The sequence below is a fragment of the Polypterus senegalus genome, unplaced genomic scaffold (assembly GCF_016835505.1).
Source record: "Polypterus senegalus isolate Bchr_013 unplaced genomic scaffold, ASM1683550v1 scaffold_3821, whole genome shotgun sequence".
Classification (NCBI taxonomy): Eukaryota; Metazoa; Chordata; class Cladistia; order Polypteriformes; family Polypteridae; genus Polypterus; species Polypterus senegalus.
This window is the reverse complement of record NW_024378711.1, coordinates 13,469-34,877: the sequence shown is the minus strand read 5'-3', so window position 1 is coordinate 34,877 and position 21,409 is coordinate 13,469. Positions and strand designations below refer to the sequence as shown.

The window sequence follows — 21,409 nt, the reverse complement described above, 5'->3', positions numbered from 1 at the left end:
ACTCCAACGAGTATTTATTAGCCAATGACAAGTAAGCACCTACCTGTGACTTGGAGAGCTGTAGCGTGACGGTGTGAATATCAGGGGAGTTGGAGTTTGACGTGTCTGGCGAAGAAAGCTGCATTTGCGATGGAGGCTGGGGTGGGTGACATCCCGCTGCAGACTTCATCCCCGTGGGCTGAATACCAACGGGCTGCACGGGAGGCAGGAGAGCTGGAGCAAAGACTCTCTGTTGCAAACAGGATGCATTAGCAGGCACTTTGGAGGGGTGGCTTAAGAAGCTGTTAGAGGCAGCCGTGCCAGTGTCTGTTCTCAGGCCTTCCCTGGGTAGTGGGCCTGTGGCTTTTCCAATAAACTGTGTCAAACCCACCTGTCCAAGCTGGGGCACTGGCCTAGGAGCCCCCTGAGACACAAGGGACATTCCAAACGAGTCAACTGGGGGTTGTGCTGGTACAGGAGGTGGCACAATCATGTTTTGTGAGTGTCCAGTGGTATTAGTCCAAGACTGGATGGTCTGGAGGCCAAAGCCAGCAGAGAATATGGTACTATTTGGAAAGTTTGTGGCAGCAGCTTTACTGGCACTCTGTGTTTGACTTTCTGGCGCCACCTGCTGGCTAGTGGAGGCACTAAAAACTGCAGCTGGCTGTTGGGGGAAGTAGTGTAATACATTCTGGGGCTCTTTGGCAGGCGGTAGCAATGCTGTTGAAACTACACCGAGTGGGCGAACAACAGGCACCTCCGAAACGACTGGTGCCAGGCTCAGACTGTTGTTACCTGGAGCAGCTAATTTTTCCTGTAGGGTAAGAAAATTGACATTTGTTGGTTTGGTTAACTGGATTCCATTTGTTAAGGTGCCTTGTAGATGGAGGAACTCCTGACTGGCTGACATGGAGGGTTGTGGGGCATGTACATTGGGTGCAGCTTTTTTGGCATCCTTGGCTATACCTTCTTCCTTTGCTCTCTGCGCTTTGTTGTCCATCATCTTGCGCCACCTCTCCAGCAGATTTTTGTCATTCTCGCTGAGTAGAACCCCACCAAGAGATTCCCCCTGTTTGCCCTCTTTACGCTCCCGCTCCTTTTGTCGCCGTTCACGTTCCCTTGCCCTCTCCTGCCGCTTCTTGCGCTTCTCTTCCCTCTCTCGCTGCCGTTCCTGAGCAGTTACAGGCTTCCGGGAATCACACGTCCCTGCTGCAATCACTCCACTTCCCACCAGTCCACAGCCTCCCATTCCAAGACCACCAGGAAGACTAGGCCCACCATCTACGGGGCCCCCAGTGGAAGCTGAATCTGCAATACCAAAAGAAAAAGCGCTCAGTTAGTGAGATCTACAAGACTGCGATTCACAATAGTCCACGACATTAGCCAATCAGTTTATCCGTCTTGCTCACCAAGTTTTGATTCAGAAAACCCACCTTTGATCTTCTGTCTCCGAGCCGATTTCATCAGGGCCTCCTTAAGAGCAAGCTTGGTTTCATTTGAAATGGCACCCTCTTTTTTGGGGACCGGTTCAGACTCTGTCTTAATGGGCTTGCTTCTCAGAGGTTCGGCTGCTTCCGGCTGAGCTCCAGCAGTTGGCACAACGGGCAAAACAGGGAGGTTGGACATGCCAGCAGGGCCCACCACTGCCTCCTCCTGCTCATTAATGGGGGAGGTTAAATCAATAGTCTCCGGTTGTCCATTTTCGGAGTTGGCACTAGGCATATCCACGTCACTGGAGCATGTGACAGCCACCAGAGGGTCCACATCTTCCGGAGTCCCATTGGAAGGCGCTGGCCTGAGGATCGGCTTAAAGCTGATCTGCCGCCGGATTCCTTCCCGCTTCCGGTGGAAGTCACTGATCTCCTCCAGGATAGCAGCTTTGATCTGATCTTTAGTGAGTGCCTGCTTATCAAAGTCGAAATCAAACGCAGGCACACAGGTGGGCTCATCATCAGGGTCATGGTATTTTGCCAGAAAGCGGTGACGTAAAGCATCCACCACAGCTATACGCTCCCTAGGGTCAAAGCGCAGCATCTTAGACAGCAAATCCAGTGCTAACTGATCAGCGCCCTGATAGAGAGCGCTCCACGGTATCGGCTGCCGAGATGGCAGGCTCTGTATGTAGGCACGTACCCGGTCCGCTCCAATGGACAAAATCACCTCGTTGGATGGGGTGCCAAGGACAGTCATGATCAGCTGAAGCTGGTGGATATAGTTCTTTCCAGGAAACAGCTGCTTCCTACCCAGCATCTCTGCAAAGATGCAGCCAACGGACCACATGTCAATAGCCTGTGTATACTTGTGCAGTGACAACATGAGCTCAGGTGCCCTGTACCAGCGTGTTGCCACGTATTCCGTCATGAAATATTTATACTCGTCTGGATGGGTGCAGAGACCACGTGCCATGCCAAAGTCCCCAATCTTCAGCTCACAGTTTTCATTGATTAATAAATTGGATGGTTTCAGGTCCCGGTGGATTACATTGGCCGAGTGAATATACTTGAGCCCCCGTAACAGCTGGTACAGGAAATAGCGAACGTGTTCCAGAGTTAGTGGCTGGCTGGAATGAATGATTTGGTGGAGGTCACTCTCCATGAGGTCCAGGACCACATATCTGTAGGAAGAGAAAAGAAGGGCAAGGGGCATCAATACAAGGTGGCTGAACCGGACAGAGCTGTTCCAGGAGCTTCAATTTCAATTTCAATGTATGGTGTAATAAAATGAAGACAGATGCGTCTGTGCAAGTCAGCTGAGTGTAAGATGACGTATTATTACTTAACACAGCTCATTTTCCTCATGCCAGGGCAATGTGCTGTACGGTGAGTATGGATGAGGACTATGAGTCATGTCTGGTCACACACCAACAAAACACCATGGCTAAGCACAGACCATTCATAACATTTTAAAATAAAGACCTAAAAGAAAGAATGTTAGGTTAGATATGCAGTGAAGAGAAAATAAAAACTAATATCTAGCATGATATTTTTAATTTTATGTTTAAGCATGTCCATTTATCAGATAAAATCTTTGCATGCAAAGCAGGAACCGACTAGTCAGCTAGCCTGGGGGAATACAGGTAGGCTGATATGAAAGGCCATTAGCAGGGAGAAATAGAACAGAAATTTATGATACCTCTTCCCCTCCTGGAGGAACACCAGAGCTGTGATTCAAGAGGGGTGTCAAGAAGCCACGGGAATCCTTTAAATTAAGAGTTGAGAGAAGGGCAAAGAGCCTCTGCCTTTTTCCATCCTTAGGCAAGCCTTTTTCTGCTGCCCTATACAGACAGCATCCTGAATCACGAGCCACGGCAAAACAAGTCAAACCAAAAACTAAGACATATAGCCACCTGGTAACTGAAGCATATCGGATGGATCACGGGTGTCGAACTCCAAGCCTGGAGAGCCGCAGCGGCTACAGGTTTTCATTCTAACACTTTTCCTAATCAGTAACCTGTTTTCACTGCTAATTCACATTTTAATAGCCCTGTTAGAAGGATTCAGTCCTCTGAATTGATTCGTTTTCTCATTAAAATGCAGCCAAACAGAAATGAGACGTGAAACGAGCCAACAGATGACCAGCTAAACTGGGGCTTCAAACTCCAACCAGTTTCTTAATGAGAAGCCAATTCTTGCTGTTAATTAAACCCGTTATTTAATTCCATGGCTTGTTGTTGCTCTCATTCTGCCACAACTGACATTTCCAAAACTGTTGATTTTCTGTTTGTCATAAGAACATCGTCAAAGTGTTTTGGCGAGTTGAGAGATTAACCTAACTGAGACCTTCACCTTTCTTTATTTTCAGATATTGTATGATGTGGCGTCTTGTTTTGGGTCTCATTATTGTTTGGCTGCTAATTAAGGAAAAAGAAACAACTAAAGGGCCTGAGTCAAGTTAATTAAAGGAAGTAATTAGCAGCAAAAACTGGTCACTGATTAAGAAGTTGGTTAGAATGAAAACCTGCAGCCACTGCGGCCCTCCAGGACTGGAGTTTGACACCCCTGCTTTACATGAACCAGGCCGTATGGTTATTAGGATTTTGCCAACATTTGTTCTCTGCTTGCTTATATTTTGGGATATATTATCTATAACAGCTAATGTGTCTCCCTTCTTTTACAACAGCAGTTAATCCCAACAGTGTGGGAAGAGTAAAGGATTTGGGAGGAGATCTGTGAAGCTCTGCATAATAAAGAGCTAGTTTAAAGAAGAATATGGTCACCTTAGAACCATATTACAATGAAACATATATCAGAATATGTGGAGTACAAGTCAAGGGAGGCTGCATTTAAGGCCACACTGGTGAGGCATTGCCTGGAGTAGAGTCTGCAGTTTTGGGCTCCATTTACAAAAAAAGACGGAGTAGTGCTACGGACACGCAGTTCAGAAAAGCACAACTAGATGAACTGTGGGACTGAGAGGTATGAGCTATGAAGAGAGACTGAAGGAAATGAACTTTTCCAGTTAAAGCAAATGGAGATTAAGAGGTGACACGATGAAAGTGTTTACAATTATGAAAGGAATTGCAATGAATCTCAGTTGATAAATTTGAAGTCAATTCTTTAACAAGAATGTGGGTACACAGTTGGAAATGTCCTCAGGGCACAATTCACAAAAATATTAAAAGGTCTTCCTTCATGCACAGAACATGGAATAAATTACCAAGTAGCATGGTGGAGAGTAGAACTTTACGAACTTTCAAAACTTATTTATGTGTTATTTTAGACATTGTATGTGAACAGGATGGATGAGCTTGCTTGGCTGAATGGCCTGCTCCGATTGCAATTGTTCTAACGTGTAGTGGTGCTACATGAATGGGGATGTCTTAAATGTGTTCTGTGCAGAGTCGCGTCTTTTATATCGTTGTCCCATTTATGTGGTCTATTGTGTGTCAATTTAAATGTTTTCCACCTGTAGAGCCGTGACCCCACGAGGTAATTGTTCTTGTCAATTACATCAATTCCATCTGGGCCATTGCTATCAAATCAAGAAGACGAAAAGAAAAGGAGGATCAGTTACAACCTGGACACTTCACCGGAAACCAAAGAAATACGCAATGTACACCCTTTTCACGCTTGCTGCTTTCGCTGCCAAACATTCAACTGCTTCACCATCAGTACGCAAAACCCTGGGGTTCGGGATCATCCCGGCACACAGAGGAAGAGCATGGCGAGACTGTTTTTTGTCGCTTGGGGAAGGAGCCAACAACCATTACATCTGTGCGATATTTACCGTAGGACAAGTCCAACCGGACAAGGTCACTTCCATCAATCAACTTCAGTTAAATCTTTTGGATTTTTTAGTGTTGCGTGTTTTCCGTGTGTCGTTAAGTATTTCATGTTCAGTGTAGGGACAAAGGAGGGTTTGTATTCTATATTTATTGCTGCACCTTTTATTATATTACATTATTCCGCCGTTCACTTTTGGGTTTGTGTGTGTTATGTTGGGGTGGGTTGAGATATCTCTCTCTCTATATCTATCTATATACATATCTCTATCTATATCTATATATCTATATATCTATATATCTATATATCTATATATATATATATATATATATATATACAGGGCTCTAGACTAACTTTTTGCACTGGTGCGCCTAACTTTTTTTCTTAGGTGCACCAGCACAAAAGTTAGGTGCACCCAAATTTTCAACCGCATCACATTTAACACCACAGTTTTACAAGTTCACTTTATTTATTTATTTATTTGTTGTTTTTTTTTTTTTTTATCGCTGTCCATATAGGCAATATTGACTTGTAAATGATTAACTAACAATCTGGTCAATATAAAGTTCTTTATTTGAAGGCAAGCACAATTCTACAAGAAAGGTAACTTAGTGAAAAAGTGTTGGTGCTTAAAGTGCTTTACTGAGCTGAAATTTAAACTTAAAAAATCTCAAGATAAATTAACTAAAAAGAAAATCTAAATTAAGCGTTTTAAGGGCTTCAAACTGAACATCTCATGGCTCAATGTCTTATGGACTATCCTCCATTGCAGTCACATGCCCTCGGATGGCCAACTCCTGTAGTTTGGCCTTCTTGATCTTTGGCCTTGACTAAACCAGCTGGCCACACTCTCTCTAGCATCAAAATCTTCCAGACTTGGGCATGAGCATGCTCGACCTCAATGTGTCCAATAAGTATATTCACGGTCTTCCTCTCCGCAAGATACGACCGTACACAATGACGCATTCCTTTGTGGCGATATCTGTGTCTCCGTCGATCAGGAATGCCATGTGCGCACTGTTCGCAATTTGCACAGACGTCTTTTTTTTCCAATGTATCTGCGATGACTCCTATAAATTGGGTGCACGCAACATCATTGCTGTACGTCGGGTTTACGTTCAAGCCATTTTTCTTCATAAGAATTATTTCAGACTTGAATTTAGTGAAGGGAAGTTCTTCTTTTGCAATATTGTAGGCAACGTTAAACTTAATTATCATCTCGGCCTCGTCTGATGATCTGTTTGCTGCTGCCTGCCGCTGAAAGGCAGCGGGGAGAGGGACACTTGAGCAGTGCATTTATCGCGGCATGTAATGTGTTTTATAGATGCATTGTGCTTTTTCAGCGTTTCAATTCTAAACGTATTAGAACCAGTCACAAATGCACTACTGCCGGCCATGGTCTTCCCACGCTCTTTACAGTAAATACAGTGCATTATATTGTCGGCTTTACTGTATCTTAGCCAGGGAAACTGGTCAAGCCACTCTTTTCGAAATGTATACACTTTACCCCTTTTAATTTCAGTGGGCTCGGACTCGATCGTATGTGGCTCATTATCTAATGCCGTCTCCGGACCAGGGCTTGCTATAACTTGGGAGGTTGATGGCTCCGTGTCAGAGCATTGGTTATGATTTTCGGACGGATCAGGCCCTAACTTAACATTCTTAACGAAAAAGCTGTCAATCGTTCTTTTCATCTTCTGTCCTAATCCGCGGCTACATCCACTGTTTACCTGATGGGCTACTCGCCTCTCTCTGTCTGACTGCATCACATGCATTTTCAAACGTACACACACGTACAGGAATATCTGGACCACGGCCAATCAGAGGGGGGGATCCGCCCTTCACTATCTCTGATTGGTTCAGACCACGATATGGGCCTAATGTGTGTCTGTTGAACAACAGGGAGACTTTAAGAGTCACGGAGTTTCGTTTTTTTCCCCCTCGAACGGCTGGTCGCACCGGTGCAACCTTTGATTTTTTTTAGTCGCACCATTGAGAAATTGGTCGCACTCTAGAGCCCTGATATATATATATATATATATATATATATATATATATATATATATATATATATATATATATATATATATATATATATATATATACATATATACAATTCACTAAGGCAAGACAACCATGGAAAGTACGACGGAAGGAGCGTGGGTTCACTGAGCCGCCGACAAGTAAGACACCTATGGCGCACGCAGGAAGGAGCTACGCCCACCAACTCCTGGCACCTCCGAGCCACGTTGACTGTTCATAGAGGCATGTTTCTCGCGGAGGTGAATCGCCATATGCAGCATGTAAAACGGTTTGCTAGAGGTATCCCATGGGATCCTTAAAACAATCCTTTACAACTGAGGGTAAAACACAATGAAGTAAGCAGTCTTTAAAAACCGAGTTTTCGGTTACAACGCTGTGTGTTGGTTCGTTCCGTGCTTTGTTACAATGTTGCTTTTCTTGCTGATTTATTACATTACCGATTTTTCGAATGTTAATTTTCTCCCTGTGCTTAAAAATCATTAAAAAAACGGCCTGATTATGCGGCGTATGGTATGCCGCGGGTTGGCTAGTATATATAATATATATATCTCTATATATCTCTCTATATATCTATATATATATATATATATAGAGATAGACATATAGAGATAGACATAGAGATAGACATAGAGATAGACATAGAGAGATAGATATAGAGAGATAGATATAGAGAGATAGATATAGAGAGATAGATATAGAGAGATAGGTTGGAGTTTGTTCTTCTTTTCATTAATATATATCCATCCATTTTCTAACCCGCTGAATCCGAATACAGGGTCACGGGGGTCTGCTGGAGCCAATCCCAGCCAGCACAGGGCACAAGGTAGGAACCAATCCTGGGCAGGGTGCCAACCCACCGCAGGACACACACAAACACACCCACACACCAAGCACACACTAGGGCCAATTTAGAATCACTTTTTATATTCACTTTATTATTTTACATACTGTTTGCCTTTCTGCTTATTTTGATCGTCAAATGGGGAAGTGATTTGAAAGAAGTACGGCTTGTCTAGTCTAACATCACCCTCAGGTTGCCAGTCCAGTGGCTGGTCCAGCCGTTACAAATGTTATGTCTAACCATCAGGTAGTCCCAATCATTATAGTACAAACAAACCAAGCCTATCCTATTCTGAACCAGTGGAATGCAGGACATGATGGCTGATCACAGACTAGTGACTGGTGCTTACTGAAAATGCTTTTCCATAACCACACCCACCCATGACAGCCCACCGGTCAAGTGGGACAGGCTCCCAGGAGCCTGATGAAAACTCACACAGACTTGAATTCAGAATAAGGCACATTTGGCTTCAGAATATCCTTAATTGCAATGATGTTGTCGTGTTTGAAGTGCTTGAGGATCTTCAGCTCACGCAATGTCCGCTTGGCATTGGTCACCACATCAAATGCATTGGGGATCTTCTTGATGGCCACCTGCTGGCCTGGAATTGAATTACAAACAAAAAGACAGAATTTATTACAAAGCAGCTCGACATGTTCTGTGGCTCTGGTGTTAGAAGACACTTTCAGAAACATGAGAACAGGAGGCAGCCTCGGAAGAGATGCTGCTGATACAGGGCTGCCTTTCAGGGAGCCAAGTTTAAAGAATTCTACAGACTAACAATGAACTGGCTATTGAAACAAAGTAATCTTTGTTGTAATAGAAGAGTCAAAGTGAGGGCGAGCTGCACTAATCAGGTAAAATAACTGGGCCAACAGCCTTGAAGGAAATAGAAAGCCACAAAAAAACAAAGCCAGCCTCCAACAATATGTGCAGAGAGCAAAGCGACAAGCAGAACTGGCCTCAGTTAAGTTTGCTTCGGTTTGACCACAACTGACTACACACATAGGTGAGAAATGAACAACCAAGGGATGCCAATATGAGCGGGTCTGAACCTTCTGCACTCACCTAAAAAAATGGCTAACCTTGACTGCACACATGTACCCCAAAGTGACACCTAATCACAGAAACGGAATACAAAACCTGGGCAATACTGACTAAGAATGAGCTCAGCGTTACATTTAATAAATCAATTTACTGAAGCTGCCCAGAAACAGTACATCTATATATATCTACTGTATATATCTATACTGCTCAAAACAATTAAAGGAACACTTTTTAATCCGAGTATAGTATCAAGTCAATGAAACTTGTGGGCTGTTGATCTGGTCAGTTAAGTAGCAGAGGGGCTTGTTCATCAGTTTCAGCTGCTTTGATGCACTAGAGGGGCAACAATAAGACAAACCCCCCAAAACAGGAATGAATGGTTTGACAGGTGGAGGGAGGCCACTAACATTTTTCCCTCCTCATCTGTTTTGTCACTCGTTTGCATTTGGCTACGGTCACTACTGCTAGCATGAGGACATACCTGGACCCTACAGAGCTGGCACAGGTAGTACAACTTCTCCAGAATGGCATTGTCAGAAGGTTTGCTACATCTCCCAGCACAATCTCAAAGCATGGAGGAAATTCCAGGAGTCAGACAGGCAGTTCCTCTAGGAGAGCTGGACAGGGCCGCTTGTAGATGGGCCTTAACCCATCAACAGGACCCACCGGAGGAACAAGATGAACACTGACAGGGCCTACAAAATGACCTCCAGCAGGGAGGCAGGCAGGCCACTGGTGTAAATGTCTGACCAAACAATCAGAAACAGACTTCATGAGGGTGTCCTGAGGGCCCGACGTCCTCTAGTGGGCACCGTGGAGCTCGATTGGCATTTCCCATAGAATACCAGAACTGGCAGGTCCACCACTAGCAGGTGCCCTGTGCTTTTCACAGATGAGAGCAGGTTCACCCTGAGCACATGTGAAAGACGTGAAAGGGTCTGAAGAAGCCGTGGAGAACATTATGTTGCCTGCAACATCATTCAGTGTTACCGGTTTGGTTGGGGAGTCAGTGATGGTAAGTCTGGGGAGGCACATCCATCGAGGAACACACAGACCTCTACAGGCTAGACAATGGTGAGCACCGCAGGACTGCCATGAGGTATCGGGATGAAATCCTTGGACCCATTGTCAGATCCTGTGCTGGTGCAGTGGCTCCTGGGTTCCTCCTGGTGCACAATGCCCGGCCTCATATGGCAAGAGGATGAAGGAACTGATCCCATTGTCTGCGCTGCCCCACCACCCCTGCTCACTCGCCTGACCTCAATCCAATATGGACATTATGTTTAGGCTCTTCTGACACCTCGGACTGTCCAGGAGTTCAGTAATGCCCTGGTCCAGATCTGGAAGGAGATCCCCCAGGGCACCATCCGTCTTCTCATTAAGACATTGTCAGCCATGTGTACAGGAACGTGGGGGTTGGGTGGGGATTAGGGGGGTAGGGACACTACGGAGTACGATTTGGAGTAGCTGCAATGAAATTTTGGCAAAATGGACTCACCTGCCTGCCTGCCACATCATGTTTTCCCTTTGATTTTCAGGGTTTCTTTGAATTCAGCCCTCTTTGTGTTGGTTGATCATTTTCATTTCCATCCTTTCATTCCTCACGTATCACCATATCATCAGTCCATAGCAGTAGAGATGATTTTTTTTCCCCATTGAGATCTGATGCGTTTTCAAAGGTGTTTTTTTAATTTTTTATAGCAGTTTATATATATATATATATAGTTTTGGGTATAACCAATCAGGTATGGAGTTTCCATTTCAATCTTTTGCAGTAAAGATGTGTGTTAAATAGCAAATCCTTTCAAACCACCCTAAACACACCTGCCTGTTTGAAAGCATTCAGTCAAACATCATGGACACCTGACCTGCCAGACCCTTCAACGACTTCAAACTTACCTACTTTACATCAAACTTGACCCCCGCTAGTCTTACAAGCTTAATCCCAACCCCACCAATATGTTGCTCTAAAAGGTGTAGCTTACCTGTCGCCCGCCTTCTTGCTGAGGAGACCACCCCATAGGCTCCTGTTCCGATGGTCTCTATGATATCATACTCATCGCCCACTTCAAACTTGATATCCAGGGAATGGGCCTTGAGGAATGCCAGATTCTTGGCTACCGTGGTTGTGGTCGCTGCAACCACAGTAGGAGCAGCGCCTTCTTCTTCTCCTCCTCCTCCTCCACGCTGTGAAGCAATTTCCTTTTTTGGGGGCTCTGCCATCATGTCTTTAAAGAGACACAGAATGGAATATAAATCACACTGTAGAGCTGCCTTGACAGCCTGACAAGAGAGAAGGCAGTGAGATTGTTTTTTGTTGTTCTGGTGGCTCACATATTTATTTCAGGTGCACTTGTTTGCCCCTTCCATTATCCCCAAATGTGGGCAATGAAGCACTCTGTGAGACAGAACAGCATCAGCCAAGACCTTTTCTTTTTCTCAGCCCAGCCAATGCTGCTTCCCCTCTCACTTTGGCAGGGAAGTAGAACTCGCCTCACGAGGTCACATGTCTACAGTGTGGTGGGAATGAATGGTTTACAGAACTCCGTAGCCAAAAAAAAAAACCACACAATCGCTTTGATTGCTTTTTTGGAGATTCAATTAATGAGTAACTAAACTTCCTCACGAGCTGCAAGGAAAGTCAAACTTTTCAGTTTTTAAAGAGCAGGGGCCTCTCATAGGCTGACTAACAATGTGAGACGCTTCCTGCTTAGCAAAAAAGACACGTTGACCATTAAGTAATTAAACAAGAATACCAGGACCCAACTCCAGCTGGCTTGCCAGGATTATTTTCTATAAATTAAAAAGAGCAGCAGCCCTTTCACTGATCCCATTTACATCCCTCGAAATAGGAAGAAAGCGTTTCGCTTTCTGTGTATCAGCCAGTTTTGCACCCATCTACAAACTGCACCTTGAACTCCCTCTTCTTTTAAATTATTTGCCTGTCATGCGGTAGGTTAAAAGCTTTTTTAAAACCAAGATAAATAACAGCGTATGCCACGCTCTGCTGAAATGCTTCCACATACTGTACGGTTCTAGAATGATTGTGAAATACGATCTTCTCGTCAAAGGCCTTGCCTGCTGATCATAAATACACACTTGCACACCTGATAGTTGGGGTGCAGCCTTTTTCTATGATAATGTATGAATTTTTTAATTTTTTTACCAGACACCCACGAAGCTTACTGGCCTACAGAACAGAGGGTCACGTTTTCATATAATGGGAAAATGTTTACAAACTTCCAAGCTTTAGAAATGTCCCCAGTGTGCAGCTATTTCAGAAAATTACACAGTAAGAATGTACACATGAAATCTCCTCAAGCACTCTACCATGAAGGTTATCCTGCCCCGGAAATGTATTTGATTTCAGACATTTTAATTCTAGGAGAACTTTTCTCTCTTTAAATTTCTAAATTGTTTAGGAACCCTTTAACACTAGAATTACCAGAGCCTACGAAAAAAACTCGTAGATCCATTCCACCTTAAATCACTTTGCACCTCTCTGTCAGCATCTTTTGTCCTTTAAGTGTGTTGATAAGCAGCAAACAGCAAGAAGTCTGCTATCACATCCCCCCACGCCGCACAGTTTTCTCAGCTCAAGTCTGTTTACCTGCGTGTCAGTTGCTTAGAGTTGTATAGAGCGACAAGTCCAGCAAAATGACACCTTTTATAAATACTATATCGTTATTTGGAGCACATGCATTTCATGTGTGTTCCGTGTCTACAACGATCTATGTAAACACATCATTAAAACAGAAACGTTTTTCATGTTTTAGTAATAATTGACAAAATGTAGACGTGAAGTGTATAATGTGTGAAGCCTGAATTCCAAATATCAAAGAAACACTTTCACAAAAGGTACAAATATAACAGAACAAGTGCGCTTCCATTCAAAAATATAACTGCAGAAAAAGAAGCCGCGTTAGGGTGTGACATTGACACGCATTTGATACGACTGCTTCGGTGGCGCAACGGTATCAACGGTTGACTGGTAATCAAAGCTTCACGGGTTCGACCCCGGACGGGAGCTGCTCGTATTCTTACTATTTTAGAATAAAAACATACATTTTATTCCAGTCTGTAACAGCCGGTGTAATTTAGGATACTTAAAAACAAAGCTAACCTTTACGTTTTTTTTTAAATTCAGTTTTAGTCTCTCAGCCGTGTTCATGATCCCAACTCCCAACCCCTGGCATTTGACACTGCTGTTTTCACATAGACGCGCTATAACAGAGGTAAACTCAAATCATGACGATGGTTCTACATCGGATCAAAAATGCACTTTTGCCATCGCTGTACTTTGTATATGTACATGGGAAACTCTGCATTCTACTTGTGACTGTAGGAAGTAAGTAAATAAATAAAGGTAAATAACATTCGATCTTACATTCAAAGGATGGTGCATGTGCCCAAAACATTAATATTTATATGTTACTTACATAAAAGCCAAAAAAAAAAAAATGAAATGTACAGTATGTTTTTATTCTAAAATAGTAAGAATACGAGCAGCGCACTTCTCAAAACGGACTCGTCCGGGATCGAACCCGTGAAGCTTTGATTACCAGTCAACAGCTGATACCGTTGCTCCACCGAAGCAGTCGTATCAAATGCGTGTCAATGTCGCATCCTAACACGGCTTCTTTTTCTGTAGTTATATTTTTGAATGGAAGCGCACTTCTTCGGTTATATTTGTACCTTTTGTGAAAGTGTTTCTTTGATATTTGGAATTCAGGCTTCACACATTATACACTTCATTTCTACATTTTGTCAATTATTACTAAAACATGAAAAACGTTTCTGTTTTAACGATGTGTTTACATAGATCGTTGTAGACACGGAACACACATGAAATGCATGTGTTCCAAGTAACGATATAGTATTTATAAAAGGTGTCATTTTGCTTGACTTGTCACTCTATACAACTCTAAGCAACTGACACGCAGGTAAACAGACTTGATCTGAGAAAACTGTGCGGCGTGGGGGGATGCGATAGTCTGCTTGCTGTTTGCTGCTTATCAACACATTTAAAAGACAAAAGACGTTGACGGAGAGGTGCGAAGCGTTTTAAGGTGGGACGGATCTACGAGTTTCTTTGTAGGCTCTGGTAATTCTAGTGTTAATAATTCCTGAAATGAACTGGGAGGCTGATTAGTAGAAGAGAAGAAATTAGGAGCATTGTGAGTGATTTTGTTTTCTATACATGTCATTGCAACCTCCTTGATCATTCTTTTACCACTAAATCCTAATAGAACCTCATTTGGTAAAAAATGACCTCATAAGGCTAAGAGTTATGAACTCACAACAAGAGACCAAATAAGTAATAAAACAACAATGCTACAATGACATAAGGATAAAAAAATAAAGTGTTAAATATATTCATTTAACCAGCTCATTGTACACTTGAAGAGTAATCAATAATAACAGAGCAAAATTAAAAAAAAAAACATCTGGCCGTGAGCATCACTAGGCTTTGCACCCTCAAAGCCAAGTTACCTGAACTATTCTCCAACATTTCAGTAATTATTTACTGCTCTGGTGCGGAACTTTCTGATCATAAAATCGCTCATTATGGTAGCAATTGACGAGAAAAATTCCTAATTCATTGCAGAATTCCGGTATTTGAGGGTTCCTATAGAGAGCCTCTTTGTCTTGCATGATTTGGCTCAAAAACTAATCGGCCCATCGTCATCGTATACGTTTTAAATTTCTTATTTTTCCGTCCAGTCGTTTCAGCTCTAAACTGTCCTCAAGAAATGGCGACACAGACATCCATCATCGAGATTTTGATGTTTTCGGTATCAGGGGACCCTAAAAAGTCAGGATCCATCTAAACCTGGAGAGCCGAAATTTTTAACGAATCTCAGGCTTTCGCTCCTCCCCCATAGACGATAGGTTACGGTGGGGGAGGGTAGAAAGCAAAAAATGTCCTAATATTTTATTTAAACTGCATTAAAGAGTGATAATGGGAAATAATAACTGGAGAAATTAATTTCACCAGTGACATTTTAGAAAGTGTTATATATTGTGTCACTCTACTCTCCATTTTAAAAATATAATTATAACATTAAAGCAATACAGCGATAACAAACCTAACACTGATGTTAAGTTCATTTGTCCTTTTACAGTTTTTGCAATATATGTACAAAAATTGTAAAATTAAAGCACTAGAAAAAAAAAAACAACAAAAAGCTAGAAGTTTAAATAAGATTCAAACAGGGATAATAATAATGAATTATTATCATCTTCATCTTTCGGCTGCTCCCGTTATGGATGGCCACAGCGGATCATCTTCTTCCATATTTTTCTGTCCTCATCATCTTGCCCAGTCACACCCATCACCTGCATGTCCTCTCTCACCACATCCATAAACCTTCTCTTAGGCCTTCTTCTTCTCCTCTTGGCTGGCACCTCTATCCTTAACATCCTTCTCCCAGTATACCCCTCATCTCTCCTCTGCACATGTCCAAACCAATGCAATCTCGCCTCTCTGACTTTGTCTCCAAACCGTCCAACTTGAGCTGACCCTCTAATGTCCTCATTTCTAATCCTGTCCATCCTCGTCCCACCCAATGCACATCTTGACATCTTTAACTCTGCCAACTCCAGCTCTGTCTCCTGTGCCACCGTCTCCAGCCCACATAACACAGCTGCTCCCACTACCGTCCTGTAGACCTTCCCTTTCACTCTTACCGATACCCGTCTGTCACAAATTACTGCTAATACTGCTCTAATATTACACTTGTAGACAACAAGAATAAAGTTAACAAAATTACATCACACAAATAAAATGCATCTTAAAATTAATTTAAATTAGTAATAAGCAGTAAAATTGAGGGCGCAAAACAGTTTCCAAATGGTATTTAAATGTCAATAACTATACATTAAAAAACAGACTACAAATGTGAAAAATGTACATTTTAATTAAATTACTAGCAGCATACCTACTGTATATATGCCAGTGTCTGGCTGTCTGTCAGGCAATTACTCAAGAACAAAAGGAGAGAGAACCTTGATCTTGGACTTACTTGGATGTTTATGATCCGATATGGTATGGAAATTCACAAACATTTTAATAATAAAACTCAAATTTTGTTTGCACTTTATTTTAGGACTATATGCCTGCATGTTCCACAATTAAGCCAAAATACTAATAGTATATGAGCATAAAAATATTGATGCCAACTTAATACTAGCTGCTCTGTTATTTGTTTCTTGAAAAGCTCTTGTTTTATCGTGGGACACATTTGTGGAAATATTCAAAAATAACAAAACAATGAAACAAAAACCTGTCAGGTTGTAGCCTGTGCTAAAATGGAGTCACATTCCTGCAACTTTCTTCCGCGGGGAAGTGTAGATAGACATTTTCTTAAGATGCTGTTACTAGGGAATCCATTCCCGGGAATTCGGGAATCCAGCGCTCCCGAGGATGACACAGTGCACGGGCATCTCACGTGTGAACGGTTTTAGAACGACTGACACTTATTTTTAATAAAACTACTGCAATATGTTGACACCAATAAAAGACGAACCTTATCTACAAGCAGTTCATGCAGTCATAGAAGTACATGCACCTAGTTAGTGGCGGGAATAAGAGCGTAGAAAGCACAACGTGTCCAGTGTGCGGTCGTCCAGGCGAGAGCGCACTTCGTGCAGAGTGTGCCAGCTGCTAAGAAAGCACGCTCTGCCTCCATTGAAGTGGGTGGCACAGTCATCAGATACTGATACACTTGTTCTAAACAACGCCCGCACTTGCCATTGCTTCACTCACCAAGCCCCCCGCCTGCGCTTTGCGCCAGAAACTTTGCATCTCTGTTGCTCTCGTATGTGGATTTCACTTTCACCAAACAACAAATCTTTTAATTCTCGTGGATACGCCTTTTCATTGGGAAGAAACACTACTTTTTTTTTTTTTTTTCCCCTGATGGCAACACGAATTAGACGATGTACAAGTCTCCGATTCACAGTTTAAATCCGAACAATATATTCAATCTCATTTCGCTGTTCCGTTATTTCACCGAGTAATAATTTCCATTTGTTTGCGCTAATGCAATTTTTGCTACCCTTTTTTGAGACTTTCAAATTTTCACACTTCCATTATCTCTAACCTGCTCTGCATGTGTACCGCGCCAACGTTTTTTTAACCTCTTTACAACATTCTACTCTTTCTCTTTTATTTCCAGCCCCGGGTGTGGTTAAATCTCTTGGAACAAAGACTTGTCTTGCGGGACGTGAAAGTGTCTCTCCGAGAAAATCACATCACATCTCCTTCCAAGATCTTTTTTACAATAGAGAGATATGGTATAGTCGGCAGGATTAGAATAAGACAGATAGACAGACAGATAGATATGAAAGGCACTGTATAATAGATAGACAGAGATAGACAGATATGAAAGGCACTGTAGATAATCTATCATACAGTGCCTTTCATATCTATCTATCTGATAGAAAGATAGATAGATAAAACAATTAGCCCTTCATCCCCCACCCAACACACATAAGAACTTCTGGCTCTCAATGACAGGGTGCTTGTAGGTGAGAGGAAGTGGAGGTCAGACCTGCTCAGATCGTACCACAGGTTCATATTTAAAGACGTTAACATTTTAATTAAGCACATCCAGCATGTGGTATCCACAAATGGAACATGCTGATGGACGTTTGTTCCACCTGTCACTGTGATTGTCGGGTGAGTGATGCTCCATCTACCTAACCTTGACCATCTACTACTACACAGTGTGGTGTAAGTGGTTAAGGCTTTGAGCCTCAAACTTTGAGGCTGTGGGTTCAAATCCTGCAACTGACACTGTGTGACTATGAGCAAGACACTTGGCCTGCCTGTGCACCAATAAAAAAAGAAATGTAACCTTGGTTAAAGACATCGGCCATCTAATAAATAATAATAAACACCACCTTTCTCTTCCTCATATATTTTAAAGTTAAAGATTGGCTACTTGTACACAAGTCTCCCTTTGTCATTGCAGTACCCCTTCAGTCAAATCACATTTACAGTTCAACAATAAAAATGACCGATTCACCAGCAACAAAGCACTTAGCACACACCAGGCAGACTTCCATCAAAAAGCGCTTTACTAAGCAAGCGACGGTACAATACAAAGAAAAAAAGAGAGAAGAAGGGGAGGCAGCATGTAAAACACGTTGTTGTGCACTGAGGAACTAACAAAGCTAAAGGCATCATTAGGACAGACGCTGGTTTAACAATGCGCAGGGTAATTCTTAGCCAGTTCTAAAGTAACTAGCATCAAGCGAGTGGCTGTCCCTCGACCCCCGGGTGAAAACCCTTTGAAAATAAACGCAGCTTTAACACACCGCCGCCCCAAGCCGTTTACAACACGTGCCACCTTACGCGGTCACCTTAACTGCTCAACCACACACGATGGCATTAAGAATTCAGCGTTGACAACTTCGATCACCTACGCCACTTCTCAGTAATAATACAAAACACTGTTTATAGCGTCATTCAAGACTCAGATCGCTTTGTACAATTAAAACACTGGAGTCCACCTCCCACTCCCTGCTCGACCAAGAATAAGCTTATCAGTTCATATTCGAAACGTCGCCCAAGTGTAACGAATTACCTCACATTCGTACTCACGGCCTCTCCCACTCCATCCCTCGTAAAGACCTGGCAGCACCCCGGCTCACAAATCTCGCATGTCTGCCGTCGGTTTTTCCCAAACACAGCCTCATCGCTACATCCGGATTCTGTAGACGAGCGGCACGGGTAGCCAATCGCGTAGCGCCGAGCCGAGAAATTGTCCATTCAAATTGGAGAGGGGGTGGTCTTGGAAGGGCTAGGCCAAGGAGGGGCCGGCTGGGGGGAGTTACCGCCCTATTCCTCGAGACCTCGTATGCGCATGCTCCAATCAGGCCGCGTTAATTAATGTGGTGAAATTGGAACGCGAATCTTGGCCAAAATCCCAACCTTAGTCTTGGAATGTGGGAATGAGCTGATTAGTTCAGTTAGCCCGGGGGTAAAACAAATGAAATCAAGCGTCTCGGCGCGCCGTGTTGTTATCAGATAAACAAAGAAAAGAGCTCGGAGTAAAGAACTGGCCACCCAGAATTGAAAAGACTTGTAAAACTGAACGATTAACGAAGAACCTCATGTGCGTGCGTACGTAATTTAAAACACAGAAAGTACAATTGTTCTACTGTCCGTTTTGAATTTACTTATTCAAATAATAAAAACAGCTGTGGTGTCTTTCATACTATCATACTAGCGATATCTACTTACCCTTGCAATTCTGTTCATTTATATACTGTGTATTCCATTTTCTGTCCCTGCATTGCATATTTTATGTAGTGCCTTTCATATATACTGTACATAGGTGCATATTCATGTATAATAAGGAAAAACCTGAACACATCAAAAATTTCAGGGCATCACGGTGGTGCAGTGGGTCCACCCTGTGTGGAGTCTGCATGTCCTCCCCATGTCTGTGTGGCTTTCCTCCGGGTGCTCTGTTTACTCCTGCTGTCCATGGACGTGCAGGTTAGGTGGACTGGAGATGCTAATTTGGCCCACGTGTGTGTGTGTCTTGTCACCCTGTGATGGACTGGCGTCCTGTCTAGGGTTTGTTCCTGCCTTGTGCCCTATGTGGGCTGGGATAGGCTCCACCCTGCATCCCAGTCTGGATTAAAAAAATGACAAAAATGTCAACAAACTTTGTATTTATTTAAAAGAAACACCTGCCCCCCTTCATACAAAACAAATAATGATAATGTCTTTGATGATTTAGAAAATAACTATTTTTACTCAAAGAAACGCATGCCTTTACCGATGTAAGATTTGCTAATCACACAATTGATAACTCCATTCTTGGTGCGTTTTTAGACAAATGAAGAAAACACCAAAAGTGTATCTCTTACTATGATTACTGCCAAAAAACGTGCCAATTCTAAGGTATTCGAGTCTGAAAAGGAAAAAATAAAATTATTATTAAAAAAAAAAAATCTATATATTGCCTGGAAGTGAGAGGTGGAGTTGGGTACACAAGCAATGCCAGCACGTTGGCAAAACAAAACCTCAGAAGAAAGAATCACTTGCTTGGCCACTAATACAGAAGTGAGGCGAGCACATCGGCAAAAAGAAACGCCCAGAGTAGTTCTTTTCAATTACCTGACATCTTTACATTTCATTTTTTTTTTCTGATGATTTCAATAGTTTCTAGGACCCTTTATAACATGGGCTTACACAGCTAGTATCTTATATATAAACGTCTACGTGTGGAAGTGTGTGTGTCTGTCTGTCCTGCCTGGAAGTGCGAGGGTACAGCATGAAGCTGAAAGAAATCGACTCTGTCACATGCACATATATACAGTTAGGTCCATAAATATTTGGACAGAGACCACTTTTTTCTAATTTTGGTTCTGTACTTTACTACAATAAATTTTAAATGAAACATTTAAATGAAACAACTCAGAAGCAGTTGAAGTGCAGACTTTCAGCTTTAATTCAGTGGGGTGAACAAAATGATTGCATAAAAATGTGAGGCAACTAAAGTATTTTTTAACACAATCCCTTCATTTCAGGGCCTTAAAAGTAATTGGACAAATTAAATAACTGGAAATAAAATGTTCATTTCTAATACTTGGTTGAAAACCCTTTGCTGGCAATGCCAGCCTGAAGTCTTGAGCTCATGGACATCACCAGATGCTGGGTTTCCTCCTTTTTAATGCTCTGCCAGGCCTTTACTGCAGCGGCTTTACTTTCAGTTGCTGTTTGTTTGTGGGCCTTTCTGTCTGAAGTTTAGTCTTAAACAAGTGAAATGCTCGCTCAATTGGGTTAAGATCAGGTGACTGACTTGGCCATTCAAGAATTTTCCACTTCTTTGCTTTAATAAACTCCTGGGTTGCTTTGGCTGTATGTTTTGGGTCATTGTCCATCTGTATCATGAAACGCCGCCCAATCAATTTGACGTCATTTAGCTGGATTTGAGCAGACAGTATGTCTCTGAACACCTCAGAATTCATTCAGCTGCTTCTGTCCTGTGTCACATCATCAATAAACACTAGTGTCCCAGTGCCACTGGCAGCCATCACACTGCCTGACTCCACCGTGTTTTACAGATGATGTGCTATGCTTTGGATAATGAGCTGTTCCACGCCTTCTCCATACTTTTTCTTGCCATCATTCTGGTAGAGGTTGATCTTGGTTTCATCTGTCCAAAGAATGTTTTTCCAGAACTGTGCTGGCTTTTTTAGATGTTCTTTAGCAAAGTCCAATCTAGCCTTTCTATTCTTGAGGCTTATGAGTGGC

General features: G+C 42.6%; 1 protein-coding gene across 3 annotated transcripts in view; it reads right to left on the bottom strand.

Annotated features, from left to right (window-relative positions):
* Positions 1 to 18,841, bottom strand: part of mapk7 (mitogen-activated protein kinase 7) — a 29,572-nt gene extending 10,731 nt beyond the window's left edge. Inside the window, exons 1-5 of one of the 3 annotated variants that reach the window (XM_039742551.1) lie at positions 18,726 to 18,841; positions 11,118 to 11,360; positions 8,521 to 8,686; positions 1,413 to 2,593; positions 44 to 1,287 (exon numbers count right to left, since the gene is read on the bottom strand). In XM_039742551.1, coding sequence (XP_039598485.1) covers positions 44 to 1,287; positions 1,413 to 2,593; positions 8,521 to 8,686; positions 11,118 to 11,358 — 2,832 coding nt within the window. In that variant the 5' untranslated portion in view covers positions 11,359 to 11,360; positions 18,726 to 18,841. Of the gene's footprint in view, positions 1 to 43; positions 1,288 to 1,412; positions 2,594 to 8,520; positions 8,687 to 11,117; positions 11,361 to 18,725 lie in introns of those variants that run through there. The other 2 variants (XM_039742552.1, XM_039742554.1) reach the window with 2 other exon arrangements.
* Between the last annotated feature and the right edge of the window lie 2,568 nt (positions 18,842 to 21,409).